Consider the following 18262-nt stretch of genomic DNA (forward strand, 5'->3'; position numbering starts at 1 on the left):
TTGAAATACAATGCATACTTGCCAATCTGAATTGTGCTGCTTAGTAATCTGAGTGGACGAATAAAATAAACAGCAACTTAAATCCTTTTTAAACGTGATTCAAATTCTTCCTATCTGAACAGATACTTCTAGCTCGAGGAACAGCCAACTTGAACAATATCAACGGTGGACTAAGAGGCTGATAGTTCGTTTCATTAACTCGGAAGATGTGTAATTTCACAAAGTTTCGTGGAAAAAGGAAAAAGTCCGCTCTCTGCGTTTCCCCATTCGCTACCGATATTGGAGGATCTAGTTCGGTCTGCAACCCTGTCTGGAATGCAAGTTGCTGACTCGATATTAAGTTTCCATAATCCCGGAGTTTTCATCCGGACCAGCAACAGACGTGACGAGGATAGGGGATGAACCGAATTTAATTTCTCGAATTTAATATTATTTTTTCCCATTGCGGATTGCCACGACTCGCTCACTTTGATCAACGTCGTTATTAAAGCGAGTTGGGAGCTTTCAATAATAAACGTATCAATTTTTACAGAAAATAAAACTAGGGAAATATTGAGGCTTCTGTGAGGTTTCAGATTCGACTTCATTATTAGACTCGGAATTACTCCACAGCTATACAGTGGCGGCTAGTGACAGTATAAGATGGTGGGGCAGATCAGAAAAAAAAATTATTATTATTGTAATTACATTTCTCTATTTTAGTGTCGTAATGAGTTCATTACAATACTAAAAACAGTGCTGTAATGAGTTCATTACAGTACTAAAAACAGTGCTGTAATGAACTCATTACTGCATTGTTCTCAATATTATTTTTCGTTTTGTGGTTGTCTACACTGACTTTCGATCCTAGCAAATTTCAACACAGGTCAATTGTCAATATAATATAATTTCGATATTTTCTCTTGATTCTGGTGGTGTTAAATCACGTAATCATTAATTATTTAGGGATTCGAAACGTACAATTCAAATTCAGTAATCTGTTAATTTTCGTAACAGTCATGGCACCAACTGCCATGATAAAATACAAAAGTCACTTGGATGCATAATCTGTATTTTCCATTGAGTTTCAACAATATTTCACAAGCCTTGACTGAAATAGAGAAAATATCGTCTAATACTCGTTGCAGCAGGCAATTCCAACACCTATGCATGAATTCTGCATTCGTGTTGGAATAGGAGCCTATTCTGCAACTTGTTTTAGAATATACATATATATTTCACGTTTACAGAGAAAGTTTATCTAGTGAAGTTCACTATGTCAGTTGCATAATAAACATTATAATGAAATTTATTACTAATAATCAGTGACGACGCCAGCTTTCAAAAATAGGAGTGGCCAAGAGGGGGCCCGATTTTTTTTTGGGGGCCAAAGTAACGTGAAACTATAGTTCTGCTAATATTTTAGCCTTAGTATGTCAAATTTTAGGGGGGGGCCGGGCGCCCCCCGCTAGCGTCGCCAATGCTAATAATTGATGATAATTTTAAAAAAATCTTGAAAATCTTGAAAGATAACTTCAACTTGTTGAATTGAACTGTACGCATTAGTTAAAACCTGATTCAATACATGTATATGGCAATGAGTATGTAAACATCGCTATTGGTGTTGTAAATTTGATTTTTGCCGGTAAACCGTTTACTTCTCTCGACATTACACTAACCCCATCGTACGTTTGAGCCACTAATCTTGAATGCAAGTCAAATCCAATTCCAAATTGAATATTCAATAAGTAAAGACCGAGGTTATCTTATATTATGGTCAGAGAATACAAAACTTTATTCATATAAATTTCGATTGATAGTAAAAATTTCATGACATGAAACTCCAAGTTTTGGCTGTTAGTGTTGAGAATACAGTTTTATTCTACTCTATGTATTCCATGTTTTATGATTCATTTAAAATCTTGAAATTTTTATGTATAATGTGCTCCGAAACCATCTTGCTTTCGAATGTTTGAATACGGAATACCGTAAAGAGTAATAGATCTATATTGGATGAATAATTCTCCTCATGCCACCTAAATATTTTGTGAAGAATGTGAGCGGAAATGTTAAATTGAGATTATTGTTTGAAGGTTTGTTAGAATTATTTTCATTGCTAAATAAATTTTTTTCGGAGCAAATAAGTAGAGGGAAGCACTAAATATGAATTATAATTTTACCTCTTTTCTAATGATTTTTGGTAGTTTTTTTCTCACGAATTTTCAAAAAATATATCAGTGCTTGGAACAAAGTAAATATCTAGAATAGAAGAAATATCTCTAATTTCGTTTCGAACTGAACCACGTATTCGTGTTCCCTCTTGATATACTAAAAGAGCTAATTGATGAACTGAGTATATGCCCTAGCTGTTTCTCAACAATGTAGATAACTAGTATTAAAGTACTGAATTTTTACAGGATGAACTATTCTATAGACCTAGTGGTGTTAAATGTGATGTGAGTACCAACGAACAGAAAAAATATGGTAGCCGACGATATAATCCTGAAACTAGTGTTCCTCACAGCTTGCGCAGCATCAGGTGAGTTAATTTCAACAACTGTATACCTGATGTAAGAATTTCTTATTTGCTCGTCTCTGATGGGTGAATAATTTATCCACAGGGACTCACTCAATTCAATCAAAATTAATTCAAGGTCTACAACACTCTGCATCGATTCTGTTGGTCCCTTCCTTTCATAAATCATTTATCTGATCATATTCATCATGCTATCATAAACATCCACAAGGCTCTTTGGCTTGAAACATCAATATATTTCAAAAGTCATTTTTAATTTTTTTGACAGAGGAAAGGCTTTTATCGAGAACTTTCAAACAAAAACTCTATCTTTTCTTTCATAATAAGATGTAAAAATTATATGACGCAAATTGAATATTTTGTGAATATTTATTGAATTGAAGACCTGAACATGAAAAATGGAGGTCTACGCAATTCAACTGTCTCATCTGCTTTTTTGTCATGTGTGCCTAAAGGAATCAAAGATTTATTATCATCAGTAATTTATTGATCAGCAATAATGGTATGCATAAATCAGATCGATAGGGATGGAAACGAAATGAACCAAAGCGTATAGAATTCATCCAACCGAGAAATAAATCATGGGTGAAAAAGATAAAAAAAAGGGGAAATATATGGTAGGGTGAAGATCCGTTCGGGAAGAAATATGTTTTAATAATTATTTCATGTTCCCTTTTTCGCTTCGAGCGCACAATCGCGTTCGAAACGACACGAGATTTTGCGGTGTGTGAATACCGGAACCATTCGTAAACAATAAATATTATCCGATATGATTTGATGTTTTCAGAATGTAAATATTTTCGTTGCCTGATGAAATGGCTTTGAATATGATGGGTAAATTCAGATAGAATGAATGCTTTCATGTTGCTTTATGTTTCTCGATTAGCATTTGGATTGAGTACATCCGGTATCTTCATCAGAAATAATTTTATATGAAAAGATGTTCTGATGTCACTTATGATGTACATTTCACATTTATTTCTTATTACCAAAATAGGCAATATAACAAAACTACTCTGATGTATTGGATTATTCTAATTTCTAAAAATCGAAATTGGGAGCTTATGAATTCATTTGTGACATCTGCATTGGGATAACAAGGAAGTTCACGATCTATGTACTTTTTTTTTATTCCTCTACAAGATTATACATATTTGAACCTAACTACTTTCTCAAGTAGTAATGCTATTTTTTTATACCCCTTATAACAGGCTGCGGCAGAGCCGATTGACGAGTTTTGACAGGTCATTGCTTGATATATGGTGGGGACAGGTAGGTGCTTATTTGGACCGGAGAGTATCGAGGCTTTGCCGTTCGCACGTTTTACGAAAATAACCGTTCTGTGTTCGCGAAATTTTCTGGAGCAGTGAATGAGCTAAATTGCCGGTACTGGGCTGCATGTTATCCTCTTAAACTCCATGATAGACCACTCCATTCACTTAAAGTCACAGTTTGTTGTGCTGTGTCTCAATTCGTAGTGATAGGCCGCTAATGTTACCGTCACAGTAAGTTCCCAGCGTTATGTGTCAATTTTGGAAACCTTCTTTCAGCCTGAATCGAAAGAAATTGCTGAAGAACACGATCTAGGTGACATCTGGTTCCAGCAAGAAGGCGCTGGAGCCCACACAGCTCGAACTTCATTCGCTGTTTTGAGACAGATGTTCCCAAACAGACTGCTCTCTCTCTCTGAGAGGAGACGTGGGTAGGGCAGCGCGCTCACCAAATTTGAGCATCTGCGACTTCTTCCTTTGGAGCCACCTCAAAAATTAGGTCTTCAAACATCCTTCATACACCCGGCCAGAACTCAAGCAGTGCCTTAGTGAAGAAATCCTCGTCATATGCCGACGAGTGGATAAAAACTTTCAAAATCCACTACAGCAGTGTGTCGCTGCTGATGGCCTCCATCTTAGTGATGTCGTTTTCAAAACCCGAGCAAAAAAATTGTATTTCCTACTGCTACTAATGAATGAAACCGTTTTTCCCTAACGTTTACAATTTTTTAAATAGTCATTTGAAACTCGCCTTCCTTATCGATTATTATATTTCCTAGTTCTGTAGGCGTATTTGTGATGTAGGCTGTCAGCTGTCTCACCATCGTTTGAAAGGACGTCCCGATAGTCTTCTGCCTATTGGTTTCACATTCCAGTTATTAATCTCAACGTTTTCATTTCTGTTGTTCTTAGAATCCTCTTCGTTTCTGCTGCATCGTCTCTCGCTTCGATGGCATAATATGTCATAATCGGTCTCACAGATGACTTATATATGCTCACTTCTCCGTCCATTCTCAGATCTTTATCCCAATAACATTCCGTGGGAACACCGATATATAAGCTTTGTGTTCATACCGTTGCTTTTATGTTTTCTAACTAAATATTTCTATTTTCTCCAAATCCCCTTCCCTTGATATCATTCTCTAAATGTGGTAAAAACACACCTACGCCTTGTTTGTGACTAAAACTGCTTTTATACTCTCAAGGAACTAAAGATTACTGAAAAGTTCATAATAATTTTTACCTTATTAGATTCAAATCCACTGCTGTAAAAAGGCTAATAAGTTATATTGTTGATAATCTATAGTCTCACTCCGAACGAAATGCATTGATGTTCTTTGGTCTACCCACCTCCTCTGGGTACACCGGTGTAGCCTCTAAACAGTATCAGGGATGTAACCAGTACCGTCCTAACCATGTTGAACCTTTCGCTAATCCCGCTTGGCAAAATAGCACAGTTCCAAGGAGAAAGGGTATTAAAGACCCTATTTACATTATTTATAGTTTACATAATCGAGATCCAACATATTCATTCTCAAAACTTCAAATATTATTCAATGTTGTTTGAGACCTACCAAGAAAATGTTTTCGAAAGTATTTTCTATCCCTTGCATAATAATAATAATAATATTTATTCATCTCAATATCACAGATGGTGTCAAAATCAATCCAATATATGACATTAATATATACTATCAGTACATCAGATAATATTACAATATAGCACAATCACACAATAATTATCAGACAAACAAGAAAAAAAAATCACAAGTGATCGACTAAATATTTAGGGAAAAAAACTCGTCCATGGAATAAAGTGCATTCTCCCTGAGCAGTGCTTTGATTCTTCCCTTGAAGACATTTGAATAGAGGGAGGTTACGCTCTCCGGCAGTTTGTTGTATAGTTTCAAACTGTTGTATATAAACATCTTTCGTGTTTTCTCCAGACGATGTAAAGGAGTCACATATTTGTCCTTGAATCGCGTATGATGATCATGGACGCTCAAGTGTTTTTGAAATTTGTTTTTGTTCTTATGGACATATAAGAGGCACTCCAGGATGTAACAGCATGTGAAAGTAAGTATTCCATACTTTTTGAAGAGCGGCCTAGAGCTCGTCATTCGATCAACTCCAGCCACAGTTCTTACAGCATTCTTCAGCTTCAAGAAGATCCTGCCAGCCTCCGTAGAAGCACCCCAAAGGATAATGCCGTATGTCATTCTTCCATGAAATTGAGCATGGTACACCATGAGAGCCTCTTTTTCTGTGAGTGAGTTTTTAATTTTCCTTATTGCGAACTGTGCTGTTGAGAGTTTTTCACTCAATTCATCTATGTGTTGAGCCCAACCTAGGTTTCCACTGATTGTCAAGCCGAGAAGGGAGATACTTTCCTTGTTAGGTACTTCGCTTTGTAGTTATTAATAGTTCTTTTGTTTTTTCAGTGTTGACTTTCATGCTGTTATTCTCGAACCAATCAACAGCACTCTCAATTGAATTGTTTGTTTTTACTTTCAATAAACTTTCACTCTTTGCTCTGTTGAGAAAAGATGCGTCATCTGCGTACAGAACTTCTTCATCTGCTTCAACGTTGTGCACCAAGTCATCTATATATATAGCAAATAAAATGGGTCCAAGTACGGATCCCTGAGGTACTCCTACGGAAATTTTCCTCTCAGAAGATCTCTTCCCATCAAGGTCTACGATTTGGGAATGATCATGTAAATAAGATCTCAGCAGATTCAGTGCTGTCCCACGAATGCCACAATATTCCAGCTTGGTTAGTAATTTCATATGAATATAAAATAAAAATTCTCCATATGAAGAAGATGCCGCTTGACTAAAAGAGATAGTTAGTTTCACATTGATAATTCAAATGGACTCCTAAAGCTTACCACACACGGCTGTACTTCATCCGGAATTAATCACTTTCCGTTGATCAACGAAAACTTTCCTCTCCATTTTCACAAATTCGAATCCGCCGCCCCAAAAGACTCTAAACTCGACGGAACAAGGAGGGAGCAACTCGTCGTTCGCTCCATATTTATCCGGATTGCATATTCACCGATTCACCCCATCTGGGAATCGTTTCTCAGCTGTCACTTCCTCAACCTTCCCCCTAGAAACTCGTCGTTATTGTCAGGCCGGATCCCACCCGATTTGCCGACTCCGAGGATGATGCCCCCTTCCGATGGAAGCCTCCGGATGAAAGGATATTCTGTGTCGCGAGTTTGGAAGCGCCGGGGCGTAGTCTGAGGTATGGGGGAATTCGTAGATAACGAGTGTTCCGTTCGACGCGCTCACCTCGGAGGTCGGATTGTTGTTTCGACAGTTCTGGTGTGGATGTAGTTGATGTAGAGGTAAAAGGGGTGACGTTTCGTTCGGAGATGAGCGGGATTGGGTCAGGGTGGCGTTGATTTTAGCTTTGCTTTATCTGAGGTAGAGGTAAAGGGATGAATGGTTCACTGGTTTTATATTGAAAATTATGAATTGAACTCCGAACGCAATCTATTGATTTTGGGCTCAGAAGTTAGATAATAGTTAATATTTATTATTCACTCGTCGTTGGGCTTTGGTTAGCCTTCCGGAAACTGCGACTAATTTGATCTTTTGTTCTCAACCCTACTTCTTCATACTAACCCAAGGCAGCCGTCGATACGGTTAACGAAACCGAAGACATCCTTAGGAGCCTTGGCTATCACTTCGTGAGTATCCAGAACTGACTTTCCCATATGAGTGATTCTTAGACCCGTCAGCCCCAAGCATTTGCACACTATGCGTTTGGCTGCTTCTACCTCATTTCCACACAGTATCCAGTTCTCATCACCTGACTTACCCATGCGGTACAAAAGGCATATGTACCAACAGTGTCCCTCAGCATGCTCTCCATTATCCGAAGTTCAGCTCATGGTAACTTCAGAAGCTTCCTGGTATATGTTGGAGAAAGCATTTCAAGTTTCTTTGCATTGGCAAGATCCGGAGTGTTTTTTTAGAGGGTTTTTCCATTGTCTCACTTCCATTGTTGGATCACTACCTTATATTGGTCTAACAAGTGATTCCAGGGACTTCAGCGTGGCCTGGCTGTCCGTAGTGAAATAAATGCGCTCTCCTTTGAGGTTTCTTTCGAAACATTCTTGGGATCAGTTATGAACAGCTAGTGTCCCGGTTGATAAGATAGAGGATTCCCTTCTCAGGAATCTAGAGATTTTTTTTAGGCCCATATACCCTTTCTGATTTTGATCTTCCGGTTTACTATGTGGGAGACTTGTTCTCCAAGCGATTCACTAAGACGCTCATCAATGACCGGCTCAAGAATAAGCAGTCCTGCCCTATAAAAAGCTGGTTCTCGTCGACATCTATCGTTGCTAGATTTTATACATCTGTAAAAGATATCGAATGATTTACTTATGTTTTCTGTACTCATGCCGGTTTTTGCTGGATACTGAGCCAATCTAGAGCCCATTGGTTTTTTCCTATATAAATATTCTCATACCATACTTTGACTGATTTCCAAGAGTGATTCACAGATATAAATAGTAGATTTTAGGCAGTTCCCATCCGCTTCTTCATGAATTTTTGGTACAATCTTATAGGACAAAAATCAGGATTCGTTTCATTTTTAATTGCCTATCTGATGGAATTGAGTAATGCTTTATACCCAAATTGAGTTGTTTTTGAGAAAATGGGATTATTACTTATTTTTTTCGATTTTCTTACTACTCTTCACATGGATAATGAGGTTAATTTCCTACTTCTTTCTCTACCACGCCAAGCTGTCTCAAAAGCGAAACCAAAACAGCTTTTTATGCAATCCATCTGGTCATCCTCACAATTCAGAACCTATCTTTTGTATTTGTTCATTCTGAGAAACACTGAACTCTCCCTCCTTTTCTAGGGAATCGTTTGGAACTTATTTGTTTAGCGTTGCTTGCTTATTTGACTTCCTAATTTCAAATTGATCGCATCACCAGAATCATAAAAACTTGTGGCAAAAAGAGAATTGGCCAATATTTCCGTGATAACATATTAGATCACTGAGAGATTTGAAGTGTATATTTAGGATAACCATTACATTCGATCGCATCATCAGAATTATAAACAATCCAAGAAGAAAATTAAAAAAAGGCCTTAATATTTCTGCATATATCCAGGTCTTTATGTGTCCAATTGGCACATCAATGAGCTCAAAACCTCCACATAATTTCGCTCCATTTTTTTAATTGTCATTATCTCTATCGAATCCTAACTCTACTCCGTCCCAACCCTGTCCAAACTTCTAATACCCCTTTCCCCTCCTTACCCACTCCAACTCGAGGACGTTTTCACGGTGAAAACTTTCTCCCTGTCCGTTCCCCTTTCCCCTCTCTGGCCGATCCACACCGAAAACAAAAACAGACGATGCACAGTTCCGCGTTTGTTCAGCGCCATTCCCCCGCCATTGTCAGCAGGAAGCCGGCGAAATTTCGCAGCAATTATCGCCGTACAAATAGGTGCCGTCGGAACGGTCACAAACAGAGGCGTCGGGCCCGCGCGAGAAGAAGAAGAAGAACCGCGCCGAACTCTGTTCGGCCCGACTACGGTCCATTCTCGTAACGGTAACGAAAACGAGTTGCGATACACGCCGGTCTTTGTTTCTCTCCGGTCGTGATTCCCGCGACAACGCCGATAAATCAGCAGGAGTGAGTCCTGCCGGCACACCGGGTGCCAGAAGAAGGAACAACGGGGCGGATTTTGTAGCCGGCGATAGCCGTGAAAGAGGAGGGGGAGTCATTGTTTTCGATGATTTAATGTGTTGTTGCTTAGGTGCACTTTATTTCGAGATGAGGTGAAATGGAGCGGAGTGGAACGATTTGGAGTAATTGGATTGTGTTTGGAGTTTTGTTAGTTGGGTAACTTGGACTTCAACTCGAGGAATTATTGCGTAAAGTGTTTTCTTCAGGATTGAGATGTAGTACCTGTAAAACTTCACAACTATAAACCACAATTTTAACGATAATTCAGCTACCCTTTCGGATAAAATGCAAAGACGTCGATTCTTAGCTATGTATAATACTTCACTTAATAAACCCCATCCATAACTTCTTCAGAATATTGACATTTTCCAATATAGACACATCCAAGAGTGCTACATATACTGAAACGGTGCCTCAAGTTTTATTACCTTGCCAGTTTCTGTTTGAGATTTTGGTCGCTTTGGACGGCTTTCATGGACTGCTCCAGACCTATTTGATGCTCTTTTTGACTCTCGAGTGGAGTGATGGGTCCAAGTTTCATCCAACTTACCTGATTGATCTGCTCAAACTGATACGAAAAGCGATTGAAATCTGTTGCTCTTGATCAGCGGTGAGAAGAACCAAGGTGGTTGATATAATCGAACGTGTAATCAGACAAAAATGGAAATAGTTGGGACATGTCGCAAGATTCATAGATGGAAGATGAACGAAGGAACTTATTGAGCGAAGACCTAGAGCAGCTAAGAAAGCCGAAGAATACCCTCAACTCGCTAGCTGACGACTCAAAGTGAATTTCAAATAATTTATTCAAAGCACGACTTATTAGAACTAGCTCCAAGTGGAGAACAGTTAGCTCAAGTTAACTTCAATTCACAGTGAATCTCAATGCTTGCTTGACAGCGATACTCTCTCCTTAGATAGTCGCTAGCTTGACAGAGCTGTACAGAGCTGAAGAATCCTGTATGGTATCTTTTTCACAGGTGATCGCTTACTTGACAAAGCTGAAGAATCACAAATGGTACTACTTTCTCAGATGATAGCTAATGAGACTCCATCACTGATCATGCTAGAACATTGAATTCTGAAGATGAAGATGATATGAATAAGACATATTGGCTGAAAACATAGTGATTAAACAGGGTCAACAAAAAATGTACCGTCTTTTAACCTTCATCATCTCGATCCATACTCAATTCTATATCACGAAATGTTAACACGCATCTTTTAAACTCGATACTAACGAAAACAAAAAGGTGTATACCTCTGGCGGTGTCATCTTTGTGCCCAGTTCGGGACTAATAGCAGAATGTTTTTATTCCATAATTCAGTTCACGTTGTTGAGAGATGCGAATTGATTAATTTCAATCTATACGAATTAAGAACTGATATCAAGTGATACTTGCTACGTTTGATGTGGGATTTACTCCATTTTTGTTGCCAGCGACTACTATCAAGTAGACGCAACCAATTTGCCAAAACATCGTCAATGCATTTTATATCTGCCTGGTTTCCTACTTTTCATGCAGTTACTACTATCAGCAAACGGTTTGCCATTCGTCTGGCAGCCAATCGTCTAGAAAACATCACGAGACTGTAAGCTGAAATGACGCCGGCTTAGAAAACGGACCCGAAGAAATTGTTTGTCGCTTCTAACTGCTGCAAAAACTTGTGAAAGTGGAGAATTCGCCTCTACATTTATAAAATTCATTGATCACTCTACGTTATAGTTCCTTTCTTCAATTGTTATATGAAGGCAAATTAGAGACATAGTTACGGCTACTTTTGTTTTGAAAATTATTAATCTTCGTAGTTGAGACAAAAGTTTTCATTGATTCATTTTAACTCTTTCCAGTATATCAGCTATCAATCATTAACACATCTAATAAAATACTGAACGCTCTCGCGGTTGGACAGAATCATACAATTTGGGCATCATCTCCAGCGGAAGTTTTGCCAACTTTCCATTAATCCTGCTCAAACACCCTAATCCATAGACGAATATATTCGTGAAAAATTTCCACCTGAGGAATTACCTCACGCCAAATTACATTCCAACCCCAAACTTCCACACCAATACTTCAGCATACATCGCGGAGACGACGGAATCCGTTTCCAGCAAATGCGATATTAATCCCAAATCCCGAAGTAACATAATTCGTTCTCCCTCCCAGGTATTGCCATCTTCATATCCATCGAGATGAATGCCTGATGCGACGCAGCCTCTGACAAGTCGTATCCTACATGCTGACTCATTTCTGTGAGCCTTACAACGGAAAGCACTCAGCTACTTTGCGTTATCGGCCCAAATGATCAATTAACTTGCGATGAAGTGGTGGAGGTTGGAATGGGATTTGGTTAACCTTGTTTGATCACGTTTAAGGTGGCTTCGACTATTTGGAAGGAAGTATTAGAATTAGATTGGGGGTTGTAGACTTTTTGGGGGAGTTTGAGGCATCTTTGGAACAGATGTCTAGCAAATTGACAGACTGAGCTAATTGAAAATGAATCATGCTGAAGGCTATCACGGTTTGTTTGCTACAACCAGTTTGCTTATTGAGGAAATTTTTTCAGTGCTCAAACTATTTCTCTGAGAGTTAGCCAGTTAGGGTTGTCGGTTTGACACCAATTTTCGAACTAGTATTTGAGTTTTTGATTCTCTAGGAATAGTATTATTGCTTTATTTGGAGTGAAGATCTGACTATTCGTGGCTAGAATGAATAACAATTTCAGTCGAATGCACGATTTTTTCCGAGAAGTGTTTTTAGTTCGAGACCAAAGCTGGAGGACGACTGAATTGCAATGAGACGAAGCTACTTTCGATTTAACGACATCAAATAAGGGTAGGGGAACGGAAGAAATCTGACTAATTGAAATGCTTGTAACTTCAGTTTGGCTCAACATTTTTGAGCAAATTAGATCTCGTCTGAAAGATAATATCTTGTTGATTGTGGACAAAATATACATATATAAATATATATATATGATAAATTTGTTGTTGCTGCTTTCGATAAGGGGCGCTAAGTCATAAGTTCATTGTTTTGTTCATTTTACTCCGAATTTTCAAAAGAATGATAAAATTTTCTCAACAGAAATAAAAGTTCCATAAAATTTGCATGAAAAAACCTGAAGGTCGCAAAGCGATAGTTTCAGGCGATCTGCAGTTATGGCCCAAAGAAGATATTCTTCAACTGATGCACGGCGAAAAATCAAATTGTGTCTAAAGGTTGTGACAATCAATCAAATCCCTTTCACTTTACCTTATTTGATGTCGTAAAATCGAAAGAGCCAATTCGAAAGGATAGAGAATTTCACAAGGATTACAGTGATGATATTTTTTCTTCAACTTCATATTGAACATTTTCGAGTAAAATTCATTTTTCTACTCGACGATAGCTATTACGCCCCCTAACGGTGGAGGTATGAACTTCAAAACAATTTCCGTTGTGTTTTCTTGTACACTTTAGTGGTAAAATTTTTTACCGCAAGTCTCTACGATGAGTGGATCCTGAGATATAGCCGCTCACCTCGCTTATTTGCTCACCCTGTACAAACCAGACAGTGTGAGCATTTCATTCTTCCTGAAAAAGCCTGAACCACCATTTTCTGCAATTTGAAAACTGATTCCGCATGTATACTACCACCCCAGAAAATCAATCCATATGACAGGATGGACTGAAAGTTGACGTAATAAACAGCCATCAAAAAGGGTCATTCTTCAATACCCTTAGATCATTAATCATAGATCTAAGTCTGACAATTACATTCTTTGTGAAAGGCTGCCAACTTAGCTGTGACTCAAGAGTTAGGCCCAAAAACTTAGTAAGTGCCCCAGAGGAAAAAGTAGACATGTCAACAGATCGAGAACAGCAATGAGAAAACAAAATTTGGTTGGTCTTTGTAATATTGATCTGCAAATTATAAGCTCAACACCACTCATCAATAGAGAAAATGATATCTTGGGTAAGAATTTCCAATGAATCTGAAGATTTGGCCTTTATCAAGATATAAGTGTCGTCTGCAAAATTGTTGGAGAATTCTTGCCAACAGGGAATGACATTAGGCAGATCATTGACATATCTTAAAAACAAAAGGGGTCCTAGAATGCTTCCCTGCAGTGATTTCCACTAATATCTTCAGTGGAAAATACCTTGGCTTATTTCTGTCTTTAATGACTTTCCATCAAGTAAGAACCGAATCCATTAAATATTCATTGCCGTCCAAGAATGATTTCCTTTGATTTCAAGATACTCAACGTACTATCGAACTATATTTTCCATTAACAGAAGCCAACAATATGAGCACAAGAGTTCATGGTCGAATACTCGATTAAAACCATAATTTCCACGAAAGTAATCGCACCTACTTCACACCGACCGGCACTCTGGCCGACTTGCACACACTAATCACTAGTGTAATCCAGCCATAACGACTCGGCCGCTTCAAATCCAATATTCACAAATTATTCCGAGTTTACACAGGGTTCATCCACGTTCTAATAAAGGGGGATACGTGTGCTTCCGTTGCACCCGGACGAATTTACATACGAAGTCCGGTCCGCCGCGATCCCGGATCGATGGACCAGGGCGATATCCTCCTTGCAGGACCATTTTTAGGGCTCAGCATAGTGTCTGGCCCGGTCACGAAATTGTATATCAAGGGGATTCGGGGGCGTTATCTGGCGGAATCCAGTGCCTCGTTACCTGAAATCTATAACGGGGGCTAGTCGTGACGGCCGAGGCTTGGTCGGAGGTGACTTTTTCGAGTTTGGAGGCGATAAAGTAGGGATAAACCTATCGGCGATATTATGCAGTTTTATTTGGAGGATGTAGAATTGAGGGATCAACCGATGAAGACAAAAGGGTAGGAAATGAAATAAAACAGAATTAACTGTCCCAACTGTTTTATATTCACCTTTATTTCTATGTGGCTTTTTCGGGTATTATTACAACTGATACAAAACTAAAAAAGATAACAAGATTTGATATTAGACTGGAAATCGATGAAAACTGAAAACCACTTAAAAAACTTCACAGATACGTTGGACGTTTGACACCAATGTGTAAAATTATGACATCATTGTTGCAAAACCTTCACGATCTGATTTTTCCTCTCAAATATATACCTTTTGGTCAAGAAACACAATTTCAACAAAACACATGTTTTTTTATAAAGGTTTAATGAGTTAACTTGATGATGAATATTCAATATAAGTATGAAAAATTGCCAATTTTGTATATATGTTTATGATATATTTGGTTTATTTTTGTCTTGGAATATAATTCAAATTCGTAAATTCAAAATTAATAATCAACCAAAAGAAAATTCGAAATAACTGAACTGTAGAAATAGAGTGAACTGTTAACAAATTGAATAACTGAATTAACATGAAGAGAGACGCACGTTACAGAATTTTTGTATTTAATGATACAATTTTTTCGCATCAGTGCCTTATAGTTCAACAAAATTACTGAATTTACCAACTCACCACTTGTACATCTACTTCATAAAAATTGCAATTGAGGAACTTCGAACTAACTCAATGTTTGTAAATTGTAAACGTTGGTGAATTCATTAATTTAGTTGAACTATAAGGCACTGATGAGGAAAAATTGTATAATTAAATACAAAAATTCCGAAACGTCTGTCTCTATGTTAATTTAGTCATTCAATTTGTTAACCATTTACTCTATATGTACAGTTTTAATTATTTTGAATTTTCTTTTAGTTGAATATTTATTTTGTCATTGTTTGAATTGGAATTATATTCCAAGACAAAAATCAACCAAATCTATCATGAAGATATATTGTTGTGAAGGCATAGACACAAAGTGGTCAATTTTTATATTTATGACAAATATAAAAATTGAACAACTGAAATGACTCAATTGTTCATTTTTCCTTATATTGGTTTCAATATTTGTTATGTTTGAATCATTTTCTTAGACAAAAAATATATCAAAAACTTATATCAAATATAAACGTTTTGGCACAATGGTTTCATATGAAAATTGATATTTATATTAGATTATCTTCATCAAGTTGACTAGAATTCAGAGTTATCACATAATTATCACAGTCACCATCAACCGAAGGATAAAATTGAATTCTGGAAAATTCTGATTTAAATTGTAAATTATGAGTTGCATATCCTTTTCACAGAAGAGTAAGAGATATGACATTACCAGATGAGAATCCACTACGATATTCTTATATGCTTGCATATAAGAATATCAGTGAAATGAATATACAAGTTATAAGTTTGACAATTCAATTCAATTGTTTCGAACTATGAACTGATGAAGAAAAATTAGATTGAAAAAACACAAACTCCTAGAACCTCCGTCTGTGTTTTGTTAATTCTGGTTATTTAATTTATTGGACGTTAACTAAATTATGTAGTTTTGGATAATTATTTTTCTATTAGTTGTTCGGAATATTTGTCATGTTGAATTTGTAATTTTAAACAACATTTTGTATTCCAATTTGTTTATTTCGAAGCATACTGATCTCCGCAGCCATAAAAAGTCTACCTTCCATAGAGAAGATTGGGAAAAACTCATATAACTAAATAAGGATCACAGCAGGTGTTATCTACCGAAATCCGCTGTCGCATAACCTAGAAACTATAACGGTGCCGTCGCGACGCCAGACGACTTTACACATTTATTGGCCATAAAACGACGTTTAGAACACCTGTCTACAATACCGACGCCCCCCAGGAAATCGACGAAGTTGCGTCTGTTTCGGGGTTGTTGGAGGGTTGGGGGTAGGGGTAGAGAAGGGCCCCGCAATATCTGGTCTAGGAGCAATTAACAGGCTGGACGGTGGGGTTGATCGAGATTGGGGTGGTGGTTGGAGGTTCATTATGGGGTTGGAACGTCATTGGTTGACGTTCAAGGTCACCGGAAAGATTGTCGATATAGATTGAAAGATGGCTATCTGTGGTGGGATTCTTTTGATTGGTGAATTAGGGGTCGGAGAGTGTTTTTTTTTCACGAAATGAAGAATTCATTAATTCCATTCTTTTTTTATACTGTTTGACTTTATTGATTCATTTTAGTTAATTTTGATGAAAAATTGTGTTGCATCTTGTTGTTGTATAAGTCTCATGAAATTTTGCGAAGAACAAACTTGGATGTTTCAATCCAATCGAACTCCTATAACTGAAATTGGTGTTCACATCAATTTCATATTAGGAGTTCGATTGGATTGAAAAGTGTCAAAATTTGACAGCAGTCCGACCATTAGTTTGTGAAATATTGCGTTGTGAGTGTAGGTTGTTTTTATCATTTGAAAAAAGATGAAACAAAAAGAATTTCAGGTACTGATAAAATATTGCTTTTTGAAGGGAAAAATACAGTTGAAGCAAAATCATGGCTTGAAGAAGAGTTTCCTGGGTCTGCACCAGGAGAATCAACCATCATTGATTAATATGCTAAGTTCAAACGTGGTGAAATGAACACCGAAGACGGCGAACGCAGTGGACGCCCAAAAGAGGCTGTCACCGAGCAAAAAATCAAAAAAGTTCACAAGATGATTTTGAATGACCGTACAGTGAAGTTGATCGAGATAGCAGACTTTGTGAAGATATCATCTGAACGTGTACATCATATCATTCACGAATATTTGTACATGAGAAGACTGTGTGCAAAATGGGTGTCGCGCGAGCTCACAATCGATCAAAACCAACAACATGTTGATGATTCTGAGAAGTGTTTGAAGCTGTTTAAGTGCGATAAACCTAAATTTTTGCGTCAATATGTGACGATGGATGAAACATGGCTCCATCATTTCACTCCGGACTCCAATCGACAGTCAGCTGAGTGGACTGCACACGATGAACCGAATCCAAAACGACGAAAAACAAAACAGTTAGCTGGCAAAGTCATGGCATCAGTACCCTGGGATGCGCAAGGTATAAGATTCATTGATTACCTCAAAAAGGGCCAGACCATCAACAGAGATTAATATATATCGTTATTGGATCTTTTAAAGAATGAAATCTTTAAACGGACCCATTTGAAAAAAAAAAAGGTGCTGTTTCATCAAGACAATGCGCCGTGTCACACGAATCAATAAAAACAATGGCAAAATTGCATGAATTGGGCTTCGAATTGCTTTTGCATCCACCGTATTCGCCAGGTCTGGCCCCCAGCGACTTTTTTCTGTTCTCAGAACTCAATAGAATGCTCACTGGAAAGAAATTTAGCGTCAATGAAGAAGTAATCGCCGAAACTGAAGCCCATTTTGAAGCGACAGACAAATCATACTACAAAAATGGTATCGAAAAGTTGGAAGATCGCCATTATCGCTGCATCGTTGTTGAATAATAAAATCGAATTTTGCCAAAAAAAATGTGTTTTACTATGGTCAACCGGGGACTTTTCAATAGAACTGTTATAGGACACATTCAGTTCATTAACAAACTTTAGACCTAACAATAAAAATTTCAAGTTTCTTGGTCTTTCTTTCAGGAGTTATCTTGATGAGTGACAGGATTCCGGTAGCGCAGAATCATAAAGTCGCGTTGCATATAAATGATCTCGACAAAATACGTTCTATCTGCTCGGATATCGTGTTTTCAACCAGTTCCCAACACCGTATACCAACCGACAGAATCCACAGGGTGGAATTCGTGGCCACTCTGCCTCCACCGCCGAAACAATCCAATTTGTTCTCGAGTAATATCGATAAATGGTCAACTGTAAATGCGACCCTTAATGTCCCCCAACGAGTATCAAAGGAAC

General features: G+C 37.8%; 1 protein-coding gene across 1 annotated transcript in view; it reads left to right on the plus strand.

Moving 5' to 3' along the window:
- LOC123684717 (zwei Ig domain protein zig-8-like) overlaps positions 1-18262 on the plus strand; it is a 275727-nt gene that overhangs the window by 66939 nt on the left and 190526 nt on the right. Inside the window, exon 2 of the mRNA XM_045624097.1 lies at positions 2397-2518. Coding sequence (XP_045480053.1) covers positions 2461-2518 — 58 coding nt within the window. The 5' untranslated portion in view covers positions 2397-2460. The remainder of the gene's footprint in view (positions 1-2396; positions 2519-18262) is intronic.

Source organism: Harmonia axyridis, chromosome 1 (genome assembly GCF_914767665.1).
Source record: "Harmonia axyridis chromosome 1, icHarAxyr1.1, whole genome shotgun sequence".
Taxonomy (NCBI): Eukaryota; Metazoa; Arthropoda; class Insecta; order Coleoptera; family Coccinellidae; genus Harmonia; species Harmonia axyridis.